The 21,607-nt window shown below is 39.9% G+C and overlaps 1 protein-coding gene across 14 annotated transcripts in view; it reads right to left on the reverse strand.

The window, feature by feature from the left end:
- The window catches only part of ST7L (suppression of tumorigenicity 7 like), a 107,962-nt gene that overhangs the window by 42,792 nt on the left and 43,563 nt on the right, over window positions 1-21,607 (reverse strand). For 12 of the 14 annotated variants that reach the window (XM_063625713.1, XM_063625715.1, XM_063625702.1 and 9 more), the window contains exons 8-11: window positions 20,864-20,961; window positions 20,480-20,594; window positions 16,843-16,915; window positions 15,512-15,614 (exon numbers count right to left, since the gene is read on the reverse strand). In XM_063625713.1, the coding sequence (XP_063481783.1) occupies window positions 15,512-15,614; window positions 16,843-16,915; window positions 20,480-20,594; window positions 20,864-20,961 (389 nt within the window). The remainder of the gene's footprint in view (window positions 1-15,511; window positions 15,615-16,842; window positions 16,916-20,479; window positions 20,595-20,863; window positions 20,962-21,607) is intronic. The other 2 variants (XM_063625712.1, XM_063625710.1) reach the window with 1 other exon arrangement.

Below are 21,607 nucleotides of genomic sequence, written 5' to 3' on the forward strand. Positions count from 1 at the left end.
CCTGACCAATAATAATGTTAAAGAATATCTTATAATAAAAAGATAAATAGAATACCTTTAATTTAAAAAAACAAAAAAAACAAACAAAACAAATTTACGCCAGGCACAGTAACTCAAGCCTGTAATCCTAGCACTTCGGGAGGCTGAAGCAGGAGGATCCCTTGAGCCCAGGAGTTTGAGACCAGCCTAGGCAACATAGGGAGACCCTGTTTTTTATAAATATATATATATATATATAACAAAAATTTAAAAATATGCAACTTGAACATATATCTGTCCAAAGAAAAAATACAAACAGCCAATAAACATATTAAAGTGATGCTTAATATCATTAGTCATTAGGGAAATACAAAACAAAACTACAATGAAATATCACTTCACACCCATTGGGATAACTATAATAAAAAAGAAAGATAATAATAAGTGTTGAGACAAATGTAGAGGAACTGGAACTCACACATTGCTGAGGGAGTGTAAAATAATGCAGTTACTCCAGAGCCAAGATGGCCGAATAGGAACAGCTCCGGTCTACAGCTCCCAGCCTGAGCGACACAGAACACAGGTGATTTCTGCATTTCTGTTTGAGGTACCGATTTCATCTCACTAGGGAGTGCCAAACAGTGGGTGCAGGACAGTCGGTGAAGCACACTGTGCATGAGCCGAGGCAGGGCGAGGCATTGCCTCACTCGGGAAGTGCAAGGGGTCAGGGAGTTCCCTTTCCTAGTCAAAGAAAGGGGTAGCAGACAGCACCTGGAAAATCGCGTCAGTCCCACCCTAATACTGCGCTTTTCCAACGGGCCTGGAAAATGGCACACTAGGAGATTGTGTCCCGCACCTGGCTCGGAGGATCCTATGCCCACAGAGTCTCGATGATTGCTAGCACAGCAGTCTGAGATCAAGCTGCAAGGCGGCAGCAAGGCTGGGGGAGGGGCGCCCGCCATTGCCCAGGCTTGCTTAGGTAAACAAAGCAGCCAGGAAGCTCGAACTGGGTGGAGCCCACCACAGCTCAAGGAGGCCTGCCTGCCTCTGTAGGCTCCACCTCTGGGGGCAGGGCACAGACAAACAAAAAGTCAGCAGGAACCTCCACAGACTTAAATGTCCCTGTCTGACTGACAGCTTTGAAGAGACTAGTGGTTCTCCCAGCGCGCAGCTGGAGATCTGAGAACGGACAGACTGCCTCCCAAAGTGGGTCCCTGACCCCTGAGCAGCCTAACTGGGAGGCACCCCCCCAGTAGGGACAGACTGAGACCTCACTCGGCCGGGTACTCCTCTGAGACAAAACTTCCAGAGGAACTATTGGACAGCTGAATTTGTGGTCTCACGAAAATCTGCTGCTCTGCAGCCACTGCTGCTGACACCCAGCCAAACAGGGTCTGGAGTGGACCTCTAGTAAACTCCAACAGACCTGCAGCTGAGGGTCCTGTCTGGTAGAAGGAAAACTAACAAACAGAAAGGACATCCACACCAAAAACCCATCTTTACATCACCATCATCAAAGACCAAAAGTAGATAAAACCACAAAGATGGGGAAAAAACAGAGCAGAAAAACTGGAAACTCTAAAAAACAGAGCACCTCTCCTCCTCCAAAGGAACGCAGTTCCTCACCAGCAACGGAACAAAGCTGGATAGAGGATGACTTTGACGAGTTGAGAGAAGAAGGCTTGAGACAATCAAACTACTCTGAGCTACAGGACGAAATTCAAAACAATAGCAAAGAAATTAAAAACTTTGAAAAAAAATTAGAAGAATGGATAACTAGAATAACCAATGGAGAGAAGGGCTTAAAGGAGCTGATGGAGCTGAAAGCCAAGTATCGAGAACTACGCGAAGATTGCAGAAGCCTCGGTAGCAGATGCGATCAACTGGAAGAAAGGGTATCACTGATGGAAGATGAAATGAATGAAATGAAGCGAGAAGGGAAGTTTAGAGAAAAAAGAATAAAAAGAAATGAACAAAGTCTCCAAGAAATTTGGAACTATGTGAAAAGACCAAACCTACGTCTGATTGGTGTACCTGAAAATGACGGGGAGAATGGAACCAAGTTGGAAAACACTCTGCAGGATATTATCCAGGAGAACTTCCCCAATCTAGCAAGGCAGGCCAACATTCAGATTCAGGAAATACAGAGAACACCACAAAGATACTCCTCGAGAAGAGCAACTCCAAGACACATAATTGTTAGATTCACCAAAGTTGAAATGAAGGAAAAAATGTTAAGGGCAGCCAGAGAGAAAGGTCGGGTTACCCACAAAGGGAAGCCCATCAGACTAACAGCTGATCTCTCGGCAGAAACTCTACAAGCCAGAAGAGAGTGGGGGCCGATATTCAACATTCTTAAAGAAAAGAATTTTCAACCCAGAATTTCATATCCAGCCAAACTAACCTTCATAAGTGAAGGAGAAATAAAATACTTTACAGACAAGCAAATGCTGAATGATTTTGTCACCACCAGGCCTGCCCTAAAAGAGCTCCTGAAGGAAGCACTAAACATGGAAAGCAACAACCGGTACCAGCCACTGCAAAAACATGCCAAATTGTAAAGACCATTGAGGCTAGGAAGAAACTGCATCAACTAACGAGCAAAATAACCAACTAACATCATAATGACAGGATCAGATTCACACATAACAATATTAACTTTAAATGTAAATGGGCTAAATGCTCCAATTAAAAGACACAGACTGGCAAACTGGATAAGGAGTCAGGACCCATCAGTGTGCTATATTCAGGAAACCCATCTCACGTGCAGAGACACATATACACTCAAAATAAAGGGATGGAGGAAGATCTATCAAGCAAATGGAAAACAAAAAAAGGCAGGGGTTGCAATCCTAGTCTCTGATAAAATAGACTTTAAACCAACAAAGATCAAAAGAGACAAAGAAGGCCATTACATAATGGTAAAGGGATCAATTCAACAAGAAGAGCTAACTATCCTAAATATATATGCACCCAACACAGGAGCACCCAGATTCATAAAGCAAGTCCTCAGTGACCTACAAAGGGACTTAAACTCCCACACAATAATAATGGGAGATTTTAACAACCCACTGTCAACATTAGACAGATCAAAGAGACAGAAAGTTAACAAGGATATCCAGGAATTGAACTCAGCTCTGCACAAAGTGGACCTAATAGACATCTACAGAACTCTCCACCCCAAATCAACAGAATATACATTTTTTTCAGCACCACACCACACCTATTCCAAAATTGACCACATAGTTGGAAGTAAAGCTTTCCTCAGCAAATGTAAAAGAACAGAAATTATAACAAACTGTCTCTCAGACCACAGTGCAATCAAACTAGAACTCAGGATTAAGAAACTCACTCAAAACCACTCAACTACATGGAAACTGAACAACCTGCTCCTGAATGACTATTGGGTACATAATGAAATGAAGGCAGAAATAAAGATGTTCTTTGAAACCAACGAGAACAAAGACACAACACACCAGAATCTCTGGGACACATTCAAAGCAGTGTGTAGAGGGAAATTTATAGCACTAAATGCCCACAAGAGAAAGCAGGAAAGATCCAAAATTGACACCCTAACATCACAATTAAAAGAACTAGAAAAGCAAGAGCAAACACATTCAAAAGCTAGCAGAAGGCTAGAAATAACTAAAATCAGAGCAGAACTGAAGAAAATAGAGACACAAAAAACCCTTCAAAAAAATTAATGAATCCAGGAGCTGGTTTTTTGAAAAGATCAACAAAATTGATAGACCGCTAGCAAGACTAATAAAGAAGAAAAGAGAGAAGAATCAAATAGATGCAATAAAAAATGAGAAAGGGGATATCACCACTGACCCCACAGAAATACAAACTACCATCAGAGAATACTACAAACAGCTCTATGCAAATAAACTAGAAAATCTAGAAGAAATGGATAAATTCCTCGACAAATACACCCTCCCAAGACTAAACCAGGAAGAAGTTGAATCTCTGAATAGACCAATAACAGGTTCTGAAATTGTGGCAATAATCAATAGCTTACCAACCAAAAAGAGTCCAGGACCTGATGGATTCACAGCCGAATTCTACCAGAGGTACAAGGAGGAACTGGTACCATTCCTTCTGAAACTATTCCAATCGATAGAAAAAGAGGGAATCCTCCCTAACACATTTTATGAGGCCAGCATCGTCCTGATACCAAAGCCTGGCAGAGACATAACCAAAAAAGAGAATTTCAGACCAACATCCTTGATGAACATTGATGCAAAAATCCTCAATAAAATACTGGCAAACCGAATCCAGCAGCACATCAAAAAGCTTATCCACCATGATCAAGTGGGCTTCATCCCTGGGATGCAAGGCTGGTTCAACATACGCAAATCAATAAATGTAATCCAGCATATAAACAGAACCAAAGACAAAAACCACATGATTACCTCAACAGATGCAGAAAAGGCCTTTGACAAAATTCAACAGCCCTTCATGCTAAAAACTCTCAATAAATTAGATATTGATGGGATGTATTTCAAAATAATAAGAGCTATCTATGACAAACCCACAGCCAATATCATACTGAATGGGCAAAAACTGGAAGCATTCCCTCTGAAAACTGGCACAAGACAGGGATGCCCTCTCTCACCGCTCCTATTCAACATAGTGCTGGAAGTTCTGGCCAGGGCAATCAGGCAGGAGAAGGAAATAAAGGGTATTCAATTAGGAAAAGAGGAAGTCAAATTGTCCCTGTTTGCAGATGACATGATTGTATATCTAGAAAACCCCATTGTCTCAGCCCAAAATCTCCTTAACCTGATTAGCAACTTCAGCAAAGTCTCAGGATACAAAATCAATGTACAAAAATCACAAGCATTCTTGTACACCAATAACAGACAAACAGAGAGCCAAATCATGAGTGAACTCCCATTCACAATTGCTTCAAAGAGAATAAAATACCTAGGAATCCAACTTACAAGGGATGTGAAAGACCTCTTCAAGGAGAACTACAAACCACTGCTCAATGAAATAAAAGAGGATACAAACAAATGGAAGAACATCCCATGCTCATGGGTTGGAAGAATCAATATCGTGAAAATGGCCATACTGCCCAAGGTAATTTATAGATTCAATGCCATCCCCATCAAGCTACCAATGACTTTCTTCACAGAATTGGAAAAAACTACTTTAAAGTTCATATGGAACCAAAAAAGAGCCCGCATCGCCAAGTCAATCCTAAGCCAAAAGAACAAAGCTGGAGGCATCACGCTACCTGACTTCAAACTATACTACAAGGCTACAGTAACCAAAACAGCATGGTACTGGTACCACAACAGAGACATAGATCAATGGAACAGAACAGAGCCCTCAGAAATGATGCCACATATCTACAACTATGTGATCTTTGACAAACCTGATAAAAACAAGAAATGGGGAAAGGATTCCCTATTTAATAAATGGTGCTGGGAAAACTTGCTAGCCATATGTAGAAAGCTGAAACTGGATCCCCTCCTTACACCTTATACAAAAATTAATTCAAGATGGATTAAAGACTTAAATGTTAGACCTAAAACCATTAAAATCCTACAAGAAAACCTAGGCAATACCATTCAGGACATAGGCGTGGGCAAGGACTTCATGTCTAAAACACCAAAAGCAATGGCAACAAAAGCCAAAATTGACAAATGGGATCTAATTAAACTAAAGAGCTTCTGCACAGCAAAAGAAACTACCATCAGAGTGAACAGGCAACCTACAGAATGGGAGAAAATTTTTGCAACCTACTCATCTGACAAAGGGCTAATATCCAGAATCTACAATGAACTCAAACAAATTTACAAGAAAAAAACAAACAACCCCATCAAAAAGTGGGCAAAGGACATGAATAGACACTTCTCAAAAGAAGACATTCATGCAGCCAAAAAACACTGAAGAAATGCTCATCATCACTGGCCATCAGAGAAATGCAAATCAAAACCACAATGAGATACCATCTCACACCAGTTAGAATGGCCATCATTAAAAAAGCAGGAAACAACAGGTGCTGGAGAGGATGTGGAGAAATAGGAACACTTTTACACTGTTGGTGGGACTGTAAACTAGTTCAACCATTGTGGAAGTCAGTGTGGCGATTCCTCAGGGATCTAGAACTAGAAATACTATTTGACCCAGCCATCCCATTACTGGGTATATACCCAAAGGACTATAAATCATGCTGCTATAAAGACACATGCACATGTATGTTTATTGCGGCACTATTCACAATAGCAAAGAGTTGGAACCAACCCAAATGTCCAACAACGATAGACTGGATTAAGAAAATGTGGCACATATACACCATGGAATGCTATGCAGCCATAAATGATGAGTTCATGTCCTTTGTAGGGACATGGATGAAACTGGAAAACATCATTCTCAGTAAACTATCGCAAGGACAAAAAACCAAACACCGCATGTTCTCACTCATAGGTGGGAATTGAACAATGAGAACTCATGGACACAGGAAGGGGAACATCACACTCCGGGGAGTGTTGTGGGGTGGGGGGAGGGGGGAGGGACAGCATTAGGAGATATACCTAACGCTAAATGACGAGTTAATGGGTGCAGCAAATCAACATGGCACATGGATACATATGTAACAAACCTGCACATTGTGCACATGTACCCTAAAACCTAAAGTATAATAATTAAAAATAAAAATAAAAAAAAAATAAAAAATCAAAAAAAGAAAACCTACATTTCACACCAACATTATAAAAGTTGGGTTGTAAATAATCTCAAGAGTAACCACTAAATTTGCTTTTTTTAAATGACAAATTGAATAAATTATATTTGTCTTTTGACCTGATTAAAAAAAATAAGAAAAAAATGCAGTTACTCTGCAGAACAGTTTGGCAGTCTCTCAAAAAATTAAACAGAATTACTTGCGATCCACCAGTTCCACTTCTAGGTATATACTCGAGAGAAGTGAAAAATTTATGTTCACACAAAAACTTGTACATGAATGTTCATAACAGCATTATTCATGCTAGTCAAAAAGTGAAACCAACCCAAATGTCCATCAGTTGAATGTATAAACAAAATGTGGTACAATGGAATAGTATTCAGCCATACAATGAAGGAAGTACTGACATATGCCACATTAGGCTAAGTGAAAAAAGTCAGACACAAAAGGCCACCATTATATGATTCAATTCATATGAAAAGTCCAGAATAGGCAAATGCATAAAGACAGAAAGTAGATTAGTGGTTCCAAGAGACTGGGGGGTGACTACTAACAGGTACTTCTTTCTGGAAAAGATTCCAGAATTAAATACTGGTAATGATTTTACAACCTTGTGAATATACTAAAAACCACTGAATTATATCCTTTAAAAGTGAATTTTATAGTATGTAAATTATCTCAATATAAAAGATAGTATCAGCTGGGCGCAGTGGCTCACGCCTGTAATCCCAGGACTATGGGAGGCCAAAGCGGGCGGATCACGAGGTCAGGAGATCGAGACCATCCTGGCTAACATGGTGGAACCCCGTCTCTACTAAAAATTAAAAAAATTAGGCGTTGTGGCACGCACCTGTAGTCCCAGCTACTCAGGAGGCTGAGGCAAGAAAATCGCTTCAACCCGGGAGGTGGAAGTTGCAGTGAGCCGAGATTGCACCACTGCATTCCAGCCTGGACGACAGAGGAAGACTCTGTCTCAAAAAAAAAAAACAAAAAAACTATAAAACCATTTGATGGTTGGATAAGAAAAGTATGAGATACCAGAATGAATGAAACAGAATGCAGTGGAATATTTAGAATATATGAAACATTTTCTATTGAAAATAAAACTGACAATTCATATAGTAGCTGAAAGATACACAACCTTTTTCGTGTTTGGCAACTAAAAAAAAAGTTCACTGAACCAAAGCCATAGCTAAATAATCAAGAATAAGTCAAAAACCATGAACACATGCTGTTCTAATTTTTTTACTGTGGTACTATCAGTTACTATACACTGAAATTCATTTAGTAGAATAAAAAAGCTATAGAAGCTATCAATATTAATGAAATACCCAAAAGCAAATTCATTGCTTGAAGAAATTTATATGATCTTTCTCTACTGCACTTCTAATAGTTTCCAGCTTTAACAAATTGCATAGCTCTAGACCTACAGCCATTTCTGTTGTAGTTATGTGGAAAGTTGCCAAAAATATTTCCTGCTAAAACAGCTTTATCCTTTGTCATTTTACTGCTAAGATGCATACAATCATTTGTATAATAAATTTGTGAAAATAAGAGATGTGTATATATATATATATATATACATATATTTGAAATGTCACTGTTCCTTAGGTTAAATAAGTTATCGTGACTCACAATTGAAGTGTGAAGAAGAAAACCCCTAAATCCCTTTATGTTTGCTTGCTTCCAGCTGACAGTCAGAAATAGAGATCATAATAGGAGAAAAAGAGGGTCTGTACATACTTCATCAATTGTAAAACCCTAGCAAAAACAGCCAGCCACAAATTCCAGAGCTCTCCCAGTTCATATAACATCAATGTTATTTAAGTGAGATACTATTCGGGTTGGTGAAGCTTAAAACTTCTCCAAAAGTTTTGGCTCACAAAACTTCTCCAAAAGTGGTGGCTCATGTCTGTAATCCCAGCACTTAGCAGGGCCGAGGCAGGTGGGCCACTTGAGGTCAGTTCAAGACCAGCCTGGCCAACATGGTGAAACCCCATCTCTACTAAAAATACAAAAATTAGCTGGGCGTGGTGGCGCACGCCTGTAGTCCCAGCCACTTAGGAGGCTGAGGCAGGAGAATCGCTTGAACCCAGGAGGTGAAGGTTGCAGTGAGCCAAGATCGGCTCACTGCACTCCAGCCTGGATGACACAGTGAGACTGTCTCAAAAAAATCAAATTACTCAAAAAACCTTAATAATTATTGTGTTTGATAACACTCGGCTTAAAGGGTCTATCTACAAACAATAATATAAGTTTATAGCATCACTCTACTTAGCTGGATATTTTGAAATAGCTGAATTGTCAACTGCTTTGATATTTAGTTGAGGGGAAAATGGGTAAATTTCTACCTATAAATAAAAATGACATTAAAATGTTAAAGTGTATATGTATATCTATATCTATATATATATATATATATATATATATAGTTTTATTTCTTTTTTTTTTTGAGACAGAGTCCCGCTCTGTCGCCCAGGCTGGAGTGCAGTGGCGCAATCTCGGCTCACTGCAAGCTCCGCCTCCCGGGTTCACGCCATTCTCCTGCCTCAGCCTCTCCGAGTAGCTGGGACTACAGGCACCCGCCACCACGCCTGGCTAATTTTTTTTGTATTTTTAGTAGAGACACGGTTTCACTGTGGTCTCGATCTCCTGACCTCGTGATCCGCCCGCCTCGGCCTCCCAAAGTGCTGGGATTACAAGCATGAGCCACCACGCCCGGCCAGTTTTATTTCTTTGAGACAGAGTTTCGCTCTTGTTGCCCAGGCGGAGTGCAATGGCACGATCTCGACTCACTGCAACCTCCACCTCCCAGGTTCAAGCGATTCTCCTGCCTCAGCCTCCTGAGTAGCTGGGGTTACAGGCATGTGCCACCAGGCCTGGCTAATTTTGTATTTTTAGTAGAGATGGGGTTTCTCCATGTTGGTCAGGCTGGTCTCGAACTCCTGACCTGAGGTGATCCATCTGCTTCGGCCTCGCAAAGGGCTGGGAGTACAGGTGTGAGCCACCACGCCCAGCCTATATAGTTTTATTGAAGCATACTTTATACATCCCAAAATTCATGTTTATAACTATAGACATATCTTGGACATATTGCAAGTTCACTTCCAGACCACTGCAATAAAGCAAATATCAAAATAAAGCAAGTCACACAAATTTTTCGGTTTCCCATGACATATGAAAGTTACTTTGCCCAGATCCACCAGAGGAATCACTATATATGGGGCCTACGGCCTTACTAAATGTATTTCTGAAATAATAGGACTTCCAAGTCAAAATGACTCCTGGATCTGTGGGCTGCAGAATGGCTGTTGTGTTAGCAGGTATGGAAACATTAATCTCCTTGTACATCTCCATCAGAGCTCTTGGGTGACTAGGTACATTGCCAATGAGCAGTAATATTTTAAAAAGAATCATGTCTGAGCAGTAGGACTCAACAGTGGGCCTAAAATAGTGTTTAAACCATGCTATAAACAGATGTGCTGTCATCCAGGCTTTGTTGTTCCATTTATACAGCACAGGCAGAGAAGATTTAGCATAATCTTAAAGGCCCTAGGATTTTTGGAATGGTAAGTAAGCACTGGCTTCAACTTAAAGTCACCAGCTGCATTAGCCCCTAAGAAGAGAGTCAGCTTGTCCTTTGAAGCTTTGAAGCCAGGAACAACTTCTCCTCTCTAGCTATGAAAGTCTTAGTTGGCATCTTCTTCCAATAGAAGGCTGTTTCATCTACTTTGGAAATCTGTTGTTTCTCAACATGAGCAAAGCAGAAAAAAGAAAAAGAGGAAAAAATATTTAAAGAAAATCTTTTATTATATCTACTTTCATGGTATAAATATAACTCTAAATCAAAAAGGAAATTATAAACAAATTAGAAAATATTTTGAGCCAAGGGAGGTGGCTCACACCTGTAATCCCAGCATTTTGGGAGGCTGAGGAGGGAGGATGCTTGAGGCCAGGAGTTTTAGGCCAGGAGTTCAAGACCAGTCTGGGCAACATGTTAAAGAAAATATTTTGAACTAAATTATGTAAAAAATGTTGCTATAGTATGCAGTTAAAATTGTGTTGAGAGAAGTTTCTAGATTTAACTGGGTATATCAGAAGAAAGACTGAAAATTACGGAGTTAAGTACCTATGTGAGAAGACACAGGAAATTAAAATAAAATAAACTCAAATTAAGTTGAAGGAAGGCAATAAAGAGCAGAAATGAATGAACCAGAAAATAAATAGTAGAAAAAACCCAACAAAGCCAGAGCCAAGTTCTTGGCAAAAACAAGTAAGACTGGCAAATCCCTAAAGAATTTGATCAAGAAAAATAAAACTAGCCAATGTTAGGAATTAAAAAGTGGGGCCAGGTGCAGTAGCTCATGCCTGTAATCTCAGCACTTTGGGAGGCCGAGGCGAGCTGATCATCTGAGGTTGGGAGTTTGAGACCAACCTGACCAATATGGAGAAACCCCATCTCAACTGAAAATACAAAATTAGCTGAGTGTGGTGGCGCATGCCTGTAATCCCAGCTACTCAGGAGGCTGAGGCAGGAGAATCACTTGAACCTGGGAGATGGAGGTTGCAGTGAGCCGAGATCGCGCCATTGCACTCCAGCCTGGGCAACAAGAGCAAAACTCCCTCTCAAAAAAAAAAAGGAATTAAAAATTGAGTATTACAACTAATTCTGCAAATACTAATATGGTAATAAAAGGATTTTATGAATACTTTATGTCAATACATTTGAAAATTTTGATGAAATCAATTTTTAGAAAAATACAACTTATCAAAAACTAACATAAGAAGAAACAAAAAATTTCAATAGTTATGATATGCTTAGAAATTGAATTTGTAATTAAACTATTAAAGAAATGAAATTTGTAACTCAAAGTCTTCTCACAAAGAAAACTGAAGAATCAGATGGCTTTAATTACAAATTTACTAATCATTTAGGGCAGAAATAATTCTAATTTTATACAAATTATTCCACAGAATAAACAAACAGGGACCACTCTTTAACTCATTTATAAATCCAGGGCCAGGCGTGCGTTGGCTCACACCTGTAATCCCAGCACTTTGGGAGGCTGAGGTGGTCAGATCGCTTGAGCCCAGGAGGTGGAGGTTGCAGTGGGCCAAGATTGTGCCACTGCACTCCAGCCTGGGCATGAGAGCAAGACCCTGTCTTCTTTTTCTTTTTTCCTGGTTTTTTTTTTTTTTTTTTTTTTTTTTTTGAGACAGAGTCTCACTCTGTAGCCCAAGCTGGAGTGCAGTGGTGCGATCTCGGCTCACTGCAACCTTCATCTCTAGGACTCAAGTGATTCTCCTGCCTCAGCCTCCCAAGTAGCTGGGACTATAGGCGCACCCCACCACACCTGGTTAATTTTTTTGTATTTTTAGTAGAGACGGGGTTTCACCATGCTGCCTTGGGTGGTCTCGAACTCCTGAGCTCAGGCGATCCACCCACCTCGGCCTCCCAAAGTGCTGGGATTACAGGCGTGAGCCACTGTGCCTGGACTTTTTTTTTTTTTTAATGAGACAGAGTCTCACTCTGTCACCCAGGCTGGAGTGTAATGGCACTATCTTGGCTCACTGCAACCTCTGCCTCCTGAGTTCAAGCAATTCTCCTGCCTCAGCCTCTTGAATAGCTTTAGAGTCTGTCTTTTTTTTTTTTTTTGAGACAGAGTCTCGCTCTGTCGCCCAGGCTGGAGTGCAGTGGCGCAATCTCGGCTCACTGCAAGCTCCGCCTCCCGGGTTCACGCCATTCTCCTGCCTCAGCCTCTCCGAGTAGCTGGGACTACAGGCGCCTGCCACCACGCCCGGCTAATTTTTTTTTTGTATTTTTAGTAGAGACGGGGTTTCACCGTGGTCTCGATCTCCTGACCTCATGATCCGCCCGCCTTGGCCTCCCAAAGTGCTGGGATTACAAGCGTAAGCCATAGAGTCTGTCTTAAAAAGAAAAAAAAAGCCAGGCGCGCTGGCTCAAGCCTGTAATCCCAGCACTTTGGGAGGCCGAGGCGGGCGGATCACGAGGTCAGGAGATCCAGACCATCCTGGCTAACACTGTGAAACCTCGTCTCTACTAAAAATACAAAAAATTAGCCAGGCGTGGTGGTGGGCGCCTGCAGTCTCAGCTACTTGGGAGGCTGAGGCAGGAGAATGGCATAAACTCGGGAGGCAGAGTTTGCAGTGAGCTGAGATCACGCCACTGCACTCCCACCTGGGCGACAGGGCAAGACTCTCTCTCAAAAAAAAAAAAAAAAAATCCATAAATAAAAAGTACAGATCAAAAACATAAAGGGAGGAAATGAACATAATTAATAAATAAGAATACAAATGAATAACAATAGTGGTTACCTTTAGGTAGGAAGGGAGGTTGTAATGGGAAAGGGCAGTCAGGTAGGCGTCTGTGGGTTGATAATGTTCTGTTTCTTGATCTCGGTAGTTTTCAAGCATTTACTTTGTAATAAATCATTAAGATGCACATTTTTGTCTCATACACTTTGCTGCATGTGTAGTAGAACTCATAATAAAAAGTTTACAAGGCTGGGCGCAGTGGCTTACGCCTGTAATCCCAGCACTTTGGGAGGCTGAGGGGGGCGGATCACAAGGTCAGGAGATCGAGACCATACTAGCTAACATGGTGAAACCTCGTCTCTACTAAAAATACAAAAAAATTAGCAGGGCGTGGTGGCGCGCGCCTGTAGTCTCGGCTACTTGGGAGGCTGAGGCAGAAGAATCGCTTGAACCCTGGAGGCGGAGGTTGCAGTGAGCCAAGATTCTGCCGCTGCACTCCAGCTTGGGCGAGAGCAAAACTCTGTCTTAAAAAAAAAAAAAGTTTACAGTACTCACTCCTTATCCTCAGGACATATGTTTTAAGACTCCCAGTGGATATCTGAAACCACAAATAGTACCAAACCCTACATACACCATGGTTTTTCCTCTAAATATATGCCCATGATAGAATTTAATTTATAATTTAGGCAGAGTAAGAGACTAATAACAATAACTAATAATAAAATAGAACAATTATAACAATATGTCAATCTTGCATTTGGGGTCACTATTAAGTAAAATAAAGGTTACCTGAACACAAGCACTATGATACCATGACAGTCAATCTGATAACCGAGTTGGCTACTAAGTGACTAATGGGCAGGTAGCACAGACAATGTTGAATATGCTGGACAAGGGGATGAGTCATGTACTAGCCTGGATGGAGGGGGATGGTGTAAGATTTCATCAAGCTACTCAGAATGGCATGCAACTTAAAACTTATGAATTGTTTATTTCTGGAATTTTCCATGTAATATTTTCAGACAGAGGCTGACTGTGGGTAACTGAAACCATGGAATGCAAAACCGTAGATATGGGTGAACCGCTGTCTTTAAATTTATGGAACCAGTGTCACTTAATGAGAGTATTTGTTGACCCTCTTTCTTGGACTTAAGTACTTTTCTTAACCATATCTTTACTTACTCTAACAGGCTTACAACATCCTTTTCTTGGAAATTATCTTTTAGCGATTAATCTCTTTACTGTAGCTCTTTAGCTTCCAAGCTCTATTAACACCCTTTCACTGGAATCAATAGCTATAATTACTTTCTGTAGTAAGGGCATCTATTCTTGAATTGTCTATACTTCCTAACATGGGGCATTGTTTGTAGAAACCCAATTTTTTTTTGAGATGGGGTTTCACTCTGTCACCCAAGGCTACAGTGCATGGCATGATTGCAGCTCACTGCAGTCTCCACCTCCTGGACTCAAGCAATCTTCTCCCCTTGGTCTCCCAAGTAGCTGAGACAACAGGAAGCATCACCACACTCAGATAATTTTTGTATTTTTTGCAGAGATGAGGTCTCACCACATTGCCCAGCCGCTAGTCCCAAACTCCTGGGCTCAAGTAATCCTCCCACCTCGGCCTCCCAAAGTGTTGAGATTATAGGCATGAGCCACAGTGCCCAGCCCAAACCCCAAATTTAATTTTGTGTTATAACACACAAAGATTAAGCAATAATTTGTATAACTGCAAGGTGTACAATATAAAGACAAAGCAAGTATATAGACTCATCGGGGACTAAATAAGCATCAGCCAGATTTTCTGGGAATTTCCACATCTGCTTCCTGTCATTGATTATTTTAATCTGTTTGTCTTCAGTTTTTGTCTACCCAACCCTAGTTCAAAACCCAGGCATCTGTCTAGAAAAAGCTTTCACAGTAACAGGAAATTTTATTTAGTGATATGAAATATGAATAATCTTTTATTAAGATCAACCCATTATTTTCTACAACTATACTAAAAGAACAGCTAAGTGAACACAGTTCAAATTATATTTTGATAGTAATTACAAAGCATATAGCTAACTATTGCTCCTATCTACCTTTTTTTTTTTTTTTTTTTTTGAGACAGAGTCTTTCTCTGTCCCCCAGGCTGGAGTGCAGTGGCGCGATCTCGGCTCACTGCAAGCTCCGCCTCCCGGGTTCACGCCATTCTCCTGCCTCAGCCTCTCCGAGTAGCTGGGACTACAGGCGCCCGCCACCACGCCCGGCTAATTTTTGTATTTTAAGTAGAGACGGGGTTTCACCACGGTCTCGATCTCCTGACCTCGTGATCCGCCCGCCTCGGCCTCCCAAAGTGCTGGGATTACAGGCTTGAGCCACCGCACCTGGCCGCTCCTATCTACCTTTCTAAATGCCTAAATGTTTCAACGTCCCCTTTAAGGTGAATAATAAGCATCAAAATATAGCAGATTAAAACAGTTCTGCACCAAATTATGGTGACCCAGACTTTGGTCTACAAACTGTCATCAATTTGATAAACTTAAATAAAGGTAGTATTTTTATCATAAAATTTCTCACTTTTGGAACATGAGGATTAAATTCCACAGCTCTATGAATTGCTTCCACAGCATTAATTTCTGCTGTGCTTAATCCTCTTCTGGAGGCTGTTTCTGGAGAGAATCTACAAGAAAACCACAAAATGAAAAAATAAATACGCTAAAAAAAAGAAAAAAAGTATGAATTTAGATAATAATACAGCCCCTTGAATCAAAGAAGTTTCTGGAGATGGCCAAAAACAAAGCCAGAGAACTACCAAAAAAAAAAAAAAAATTAAAACTGGCTGGGCGCAGTGGCTCATGCTTGTAATCCCAGCACTTTGGGAGGCTGAGATAGGTGGATCACCTGAGGTCAGGAGTTTGAGACCAGCCTGACCAACATGGAGAAACCCCGTCTCTACTAAAAATACAAAATTAGCTGGGCGTGGTGGTGTATGCCTGTAGTCCCAGCTACACGGGAGGCTGAGGCAGGAGAATCATTTGAACCCGGGAGGCAGAGGTTGCAGTGAGCCAAGATTGTGCCATTGCACTCCAGCCTGGGCAACAAGAGTGAAACTCCGTCTCAAAAAAAAAAAAAAAAGTATAGTCTTGTGGGTTCAACATATAAAAAAGCATCATAAGGAATGAAAGTCTTCAAACTTAGGTAAAGAAGGCCTTCAGGAGAAGTCCATGAAGGTATACTTTAGGAAAGGTAATAAAGTAATAAATGCTACACAGTGATATCCAGAGAATCTCATGAAATAGCAGTACATTCTCACCAAATTCTTATTTGAGAGGACACAAATGGAAAATTCCATTCTAATTCATATCAAAGCATAAAAATCTAAGGTGAAAGAAAATGGCCACCATTTGGTTGGTTTCTGAGTATCTTATCTGCACAATAAAGAGAATTCACTAAGAGTAGCCAAAAATACAAGAAAAGCAGAAGAACTCAGAATTATACTCTAAGAAGAGATAACATAAGCCTATTTCCCTACTACACACTTTATCATCATCATCAGTTACTATTTTGTGTGTGTACTTTCTTTCTAGATACTGCTTTAGGCACTTACCACACCTACAACCCTCCTGCAATATTAGTCTCATTTTACAGATGAAGGAGAGACTCAAAATGATTAACTTGCCTACAGTCCTATAGCTAGAATGTGGTAGAGTTTAAATTTGAGCTCAGGTTAGCTCTAAAAACTTTGCTCTTTCCACTACACACAGCAAGAAGTCTAAGAGCCCAAGAAGATCCAGGGCTATTCAGAAGGAAGTAGAGTGGAAAACAGCATTGTTTAAAGTCAGTAGAGGACAAGTATAATATTGAGTTTAGCAGTCTTTCTAAATCATTGTAGTTTTTATAACACGTACTTTTCTGAAACAGTCCTTGTCTTCAACAGTGCTGCTGTGTAACAGATTGCTGCTGACTTTGGAAGGCTTATATCTGTAACGATAATTTTCAGTTTTGGTAGGAATTACAAAAAAGGTATTGAGACAATTTTTTAATAAGAATAATTCACGGCCGGGCGCAGTGGCTCACGCCTATAATCCCAGCACTTAGGGAGGCCGAGGCGGGTGGATCATGAGGTCAGGAGTTCAAGACCAGCCTGACCAAAATGGAGAAACCCTGTCTCTACTAAAAATACAAAAATTAGCCAGGTGTGGTGGTGCATGCCTGTAATCCCAGCTACTCAGGAGGCTGAGGCAGAAGAATCGCTTGAACCTAGGAGGCAGAGGTTGCAGTGAGCCAAGATCGCACCATTGCACTCCAGCCTGGGCAACAAGAGTGAAACTGTCTCCAAAAAAAAACAAAACAAAAAAAACAAAAAAAAGAATAATTCACAGTGCAATGCAAATTCAATAGTTATATAGGAAGAACCTGGACATAATGTTGAAAAATCTGTAATATAGTAGGAAAAACCCGTATATGAAGTTGAAAAAGCTGAATCTGAATCTTTATCTTATTATTTACCAGCTAAGCATCTTTGAGCTAGTAGCAACTTGTTTGACCTCAGTTTTCACCTCTCAAAATAATGATATTTTCTGACCAAGATGAAATTATGTCTATGAAAGCCCTCTGCACAACGGTGAAATGCGCTCAACAAATGTCTATAATAACCTGCTTATGGACAGGTGCGGTGGCTCATGCCTGTAATCCCAGCACTTTGGGAGGCTGAGGTGGGTGGATCACGAGGTCAGGAGTTCGAGACCAACCTGGCCGACATAGTGAAACCCTATCTCTACTAAACATACAAAAAATTAGCCGGGCATGGTGGCAGGTGCCTGTAATCCCAGCTACTCAGGAGGCTGAGGCAGGAGAATCACTTGAACCTGGAAGGCAGAGGTTGCAGTGAGCCGAGATTGTGCCAGTGCACTCCAGCCTGGGTGACAGTACGAGACTCTGTAAAAAAAAATATATATATATAACAATAAAAAAAAAAACCTGCTTATAGTAAGTTCAGGGAGAAAGGCATGGTGTAATTAGAACTATGTAAAACCTTCACCTATTCATAGAGAAAAACTAGTATTAGAAAAAAATTAAAATATTTAACAGTAGTTAAATCCAGGTTGATTCAACCAAGGGTGATATTTTTCTTCTTCCTAGATTTTTTTTTCTTAAATTGTTATTTTTTAGAAAATAAAAATTTCATCTGGAACTGTAGGTAAATTAATTATATCATCATTCTTAAAAGAATGTCCAAAATAATGCTATCAGAAAATGTTTTTGATGCCAGAAACATACTAGCAAATGGAGAACTAAGGAAGTAAATTTGCTTTCAACTTCCTCCAGATTCTGGAATGGTAAAAACTGGGACTCATGAAAATAACTGAAAATACTGAAGCATATCAACTTAGATATGCTTTATTAATTTTAGTTTTATTTTACTTTTAATGAATCAGGTCTTATTCCAGTTTCTTATATTCAGTCCCTAAGCTTGCTCATCGTAAGTATTATAAGCAGGCCATGTATCCAGTAAGTTACATATGGAAAGAATTTCTCACAAATTTCTCCATGAGCCTACACTATTCTGAAGCATTGCTTAAGAATTCCAGATGTTTAAAAGAAATAAACTTCTCTTTCCAAGTATAACACATTTCAAACTTCCCAAGTCATGGGGATTCCCAAGCGAATGGGTAGGAACATATAACAGGACAAATGTGAATAAACGACTTTTTCTTTTTTTTTTTTTTTTTTTTTTTTTGAGATAGGGTCTCACTCTGTCACCCAGGCTGGAATACAGTGGTGCAATCTTGGCTCACTGCAACCTCTAACTCCCAGGCTCAAGCGATCCTCATACCTCAGCCTCCTGAGCAGCTGGGACTACAGGCACATGCCACCACACCCAGTTAAATTTTTAAAATATTTTTTATAGAAATGGGTTTTCACCGTGTTGCTCAAGCTGGTCTTCAACTTCTGAGCTCAAGCAATCCACCCGCTTCAGCTTCCCAAAGTGTTGGAATTACAGGCATGAGCCACTGTGTCCAGCCTTCAATGTGACTTACATGTGTTCTCTTATAGTGAAAGATACGACCAGAAGCATAGTAACCCCAAATTTTCAGCTTGAGGTTAAAAGCTGATGCCTCTCTCAGGATGAGAAGGGAGGCTTTATGTCTTTAAAATTCTCCAAACTTCATATGTGGTAAACTGGTATTGTTATAATAATAAAAATAACCGCCAGGCGCGGTGGCTCACGCCTGTAATCCCAGCACTTTGGGAGGCTGAGACAGGTGGATCACGAGATCAGGAGATTGAGACCATCCTGGCCAACATGGTGAAACCCCACCTCTGCTAAAAAAAATACAAAAAAATTAGCCAGACATGGTGGCAGGCACCTGTAGACCCAGCTACTCGGGAGGCTGAGGCAGAATGGCGTGAACCTGGGAAGTGGAGCTTGCAGTGAGCCGAGATTGTACCACTGCACTCCCGCCCAGGTGACAGAGCAAGACTCTGTCTCAAAAAAAATAATAAAAATAAAAATAACCAATATATATTGAATTGTTACCATGGGAAGACTAATGAACAAAGAAATCAAACACCTGGATTTGCCTTTTACTGGCTGGGAGACCTTACCCCAATACTTTAACCTTCTTAAACTCCAGTTCCCTTATTCAGTAATTGGAGACAGTAAAAATACTTGTCCCACCACATCATAAGACCATTATAATGATCATATTATCATTGAACTTTGTAACTAAACAGCATCGTAAAAATGCTATTCTGAATTGCTCTTATAGTATATACTGCTCAGCAACTTCTCTGTTAGGCTTGCTTGACACTCCAAAACAAATGAGGTACCCCTACTATGTGCACAGCACCCATACTTCTCCAATTATCTCACCAAACACGCTGTCTTCAATGTAACTGCTGCTCATTTGTCTGTATGCTCCACTAAACTGTAAATCCTATGAGGGCTCCCCATCTTTTTTTGTGTGTGTGAGACAGGGTCTTCCTCTGTCGCCTAGGCTGGACTACAGTGGTGCAATCACAGCTCACTACAGCCTGAACCTCCCAGGCTCAAGTGATCCTCCCACCTTAGCCTCCCAAGTAGCTGGGACTACAGGTACACACCACCATACCCAGCTAATTTTTTAAAAAAATTTTTTTGTAGAGACAGGGTCTTGCCATGTTGCCCATGCTGGTTTCCAACTCCTGGGCTCAAGTGATCCTCCCACGTCAGTCTCCAAAACAAAATGCTGGGATTACAGGTGTCAGACACCATGCCCAGCCTCCCATGTTGTCTTGTTCACTATCATACTCTGAATGACTCACTCATATTAGAAACAAGCACTCAATAAACAAGTAAATCTTGACAGAAGAAAAGTTCTTCCTTGCAGACTTTTGCTAATAAAAGTCCTGATAAGGAAGACACTTAATAGCAACCTCTGCATGCTAAATACTGACTGGTAAGAACAGAAAGAGAAAATTAAATACTAGAATATAACCATATTTATAATTACATAATTGGAAAAGAATAACCATGCTATCAACTAAGGAAATATGACTCACCATCATATTTTGCTAGGACTGCCTGAACATCTGCATAGGCCTGTAATTCTAAAAGTGATTCTAAGAGATTTTCATGGATGTTCAACATGGTAAGAGGAGGAAATTCTTTCATCAACTGTATATTAAAAGGAAAAGAAAGATTAAAATCATAACAAAGGAACTCAATAGAGCTGAGCCAAATTCATTAAAGTGGAAATTCTTGTTTCTTAACATAGCTGTGAAGAAGACCTAACCCTTAAGAAAGGTACGTATATTAAATAAATACCTTGTTCTAAAAACTACCAATTAAAATACAATGATTCTGCATTAAAATAACTGGCAACTTAACTAAATTTTTAGTTTCTGGAGGAATAAATGTAATAGTCCCATCATCAATTTACTTACGTCTCTCATTATTTTTACTGCTTCTCTTATTCTTCCTAATTTTCTTGCACACATTGCCAATCTTCTTTTAACATATACCAGTACATTGGTATCTCTCCCTATTTAGAAAAACGAAAAAATGATACAACTATCACTTTTGTATTGTGGGCTGCTATTTCATTAACATATCCATTAATTTTATTTGCTTCCTTTGGAAGATTCAATTAAAATTAAATTGTGTCAGAATGGAAGAGTATTAATGATGGCTACATTTGGATGATAAATATTGCACAGGAGTATTCTCTATTTTTGTGCATGTTTTAAGTTTTCTGTATTAAAACTTAAAATACACATTTAATTTTTTTTGCCTCTAATAGTAACCTAAGTACATTATATATAATTCGTGTATGATTGACAAGTTTATTTTAACATTAGCAAAAAAGAAATACATACATTATAGGAAGATACAACATTAACCTAGTATTTAAGTTTGTGCATAAATGATCTATTATTCTGATACTCTCTATTGTTTTAATTGAAAAACAAAAAATGTCCGAAACAAAATTTCCATGGCTAATGTAAACTTTTCTTAACAGTGAGTAGTTGACAAACTATAAAACCACTTCTAGAAAGAGCTAATAAATATTTCTGTAACTATCTCATAATCGTATTTGAGATTATTCAAAGAGAAATGGCATGACATTTTTAAAGATGTAGTTTCATTAGTTCCAGGCTACAAAAGTATATATTCCCACAGATGTATGT

The sequence above is a fragment of the Symphalangus syndactylus genome, chromosome 12, assembly GCF_028878055.3.
Source record: "Symphalangus syndactylus isolate Jambi chromosome 12, NHGRI_mSymSyn1-v2.1_pri, whole genome shotgun sequence".
Lineage (NCBI taxonomy): Eukaryota > Metazoa > Chordata > Mammalia > Primates > Hylobatidae > Symphalangus > Symphalangus syndactylus.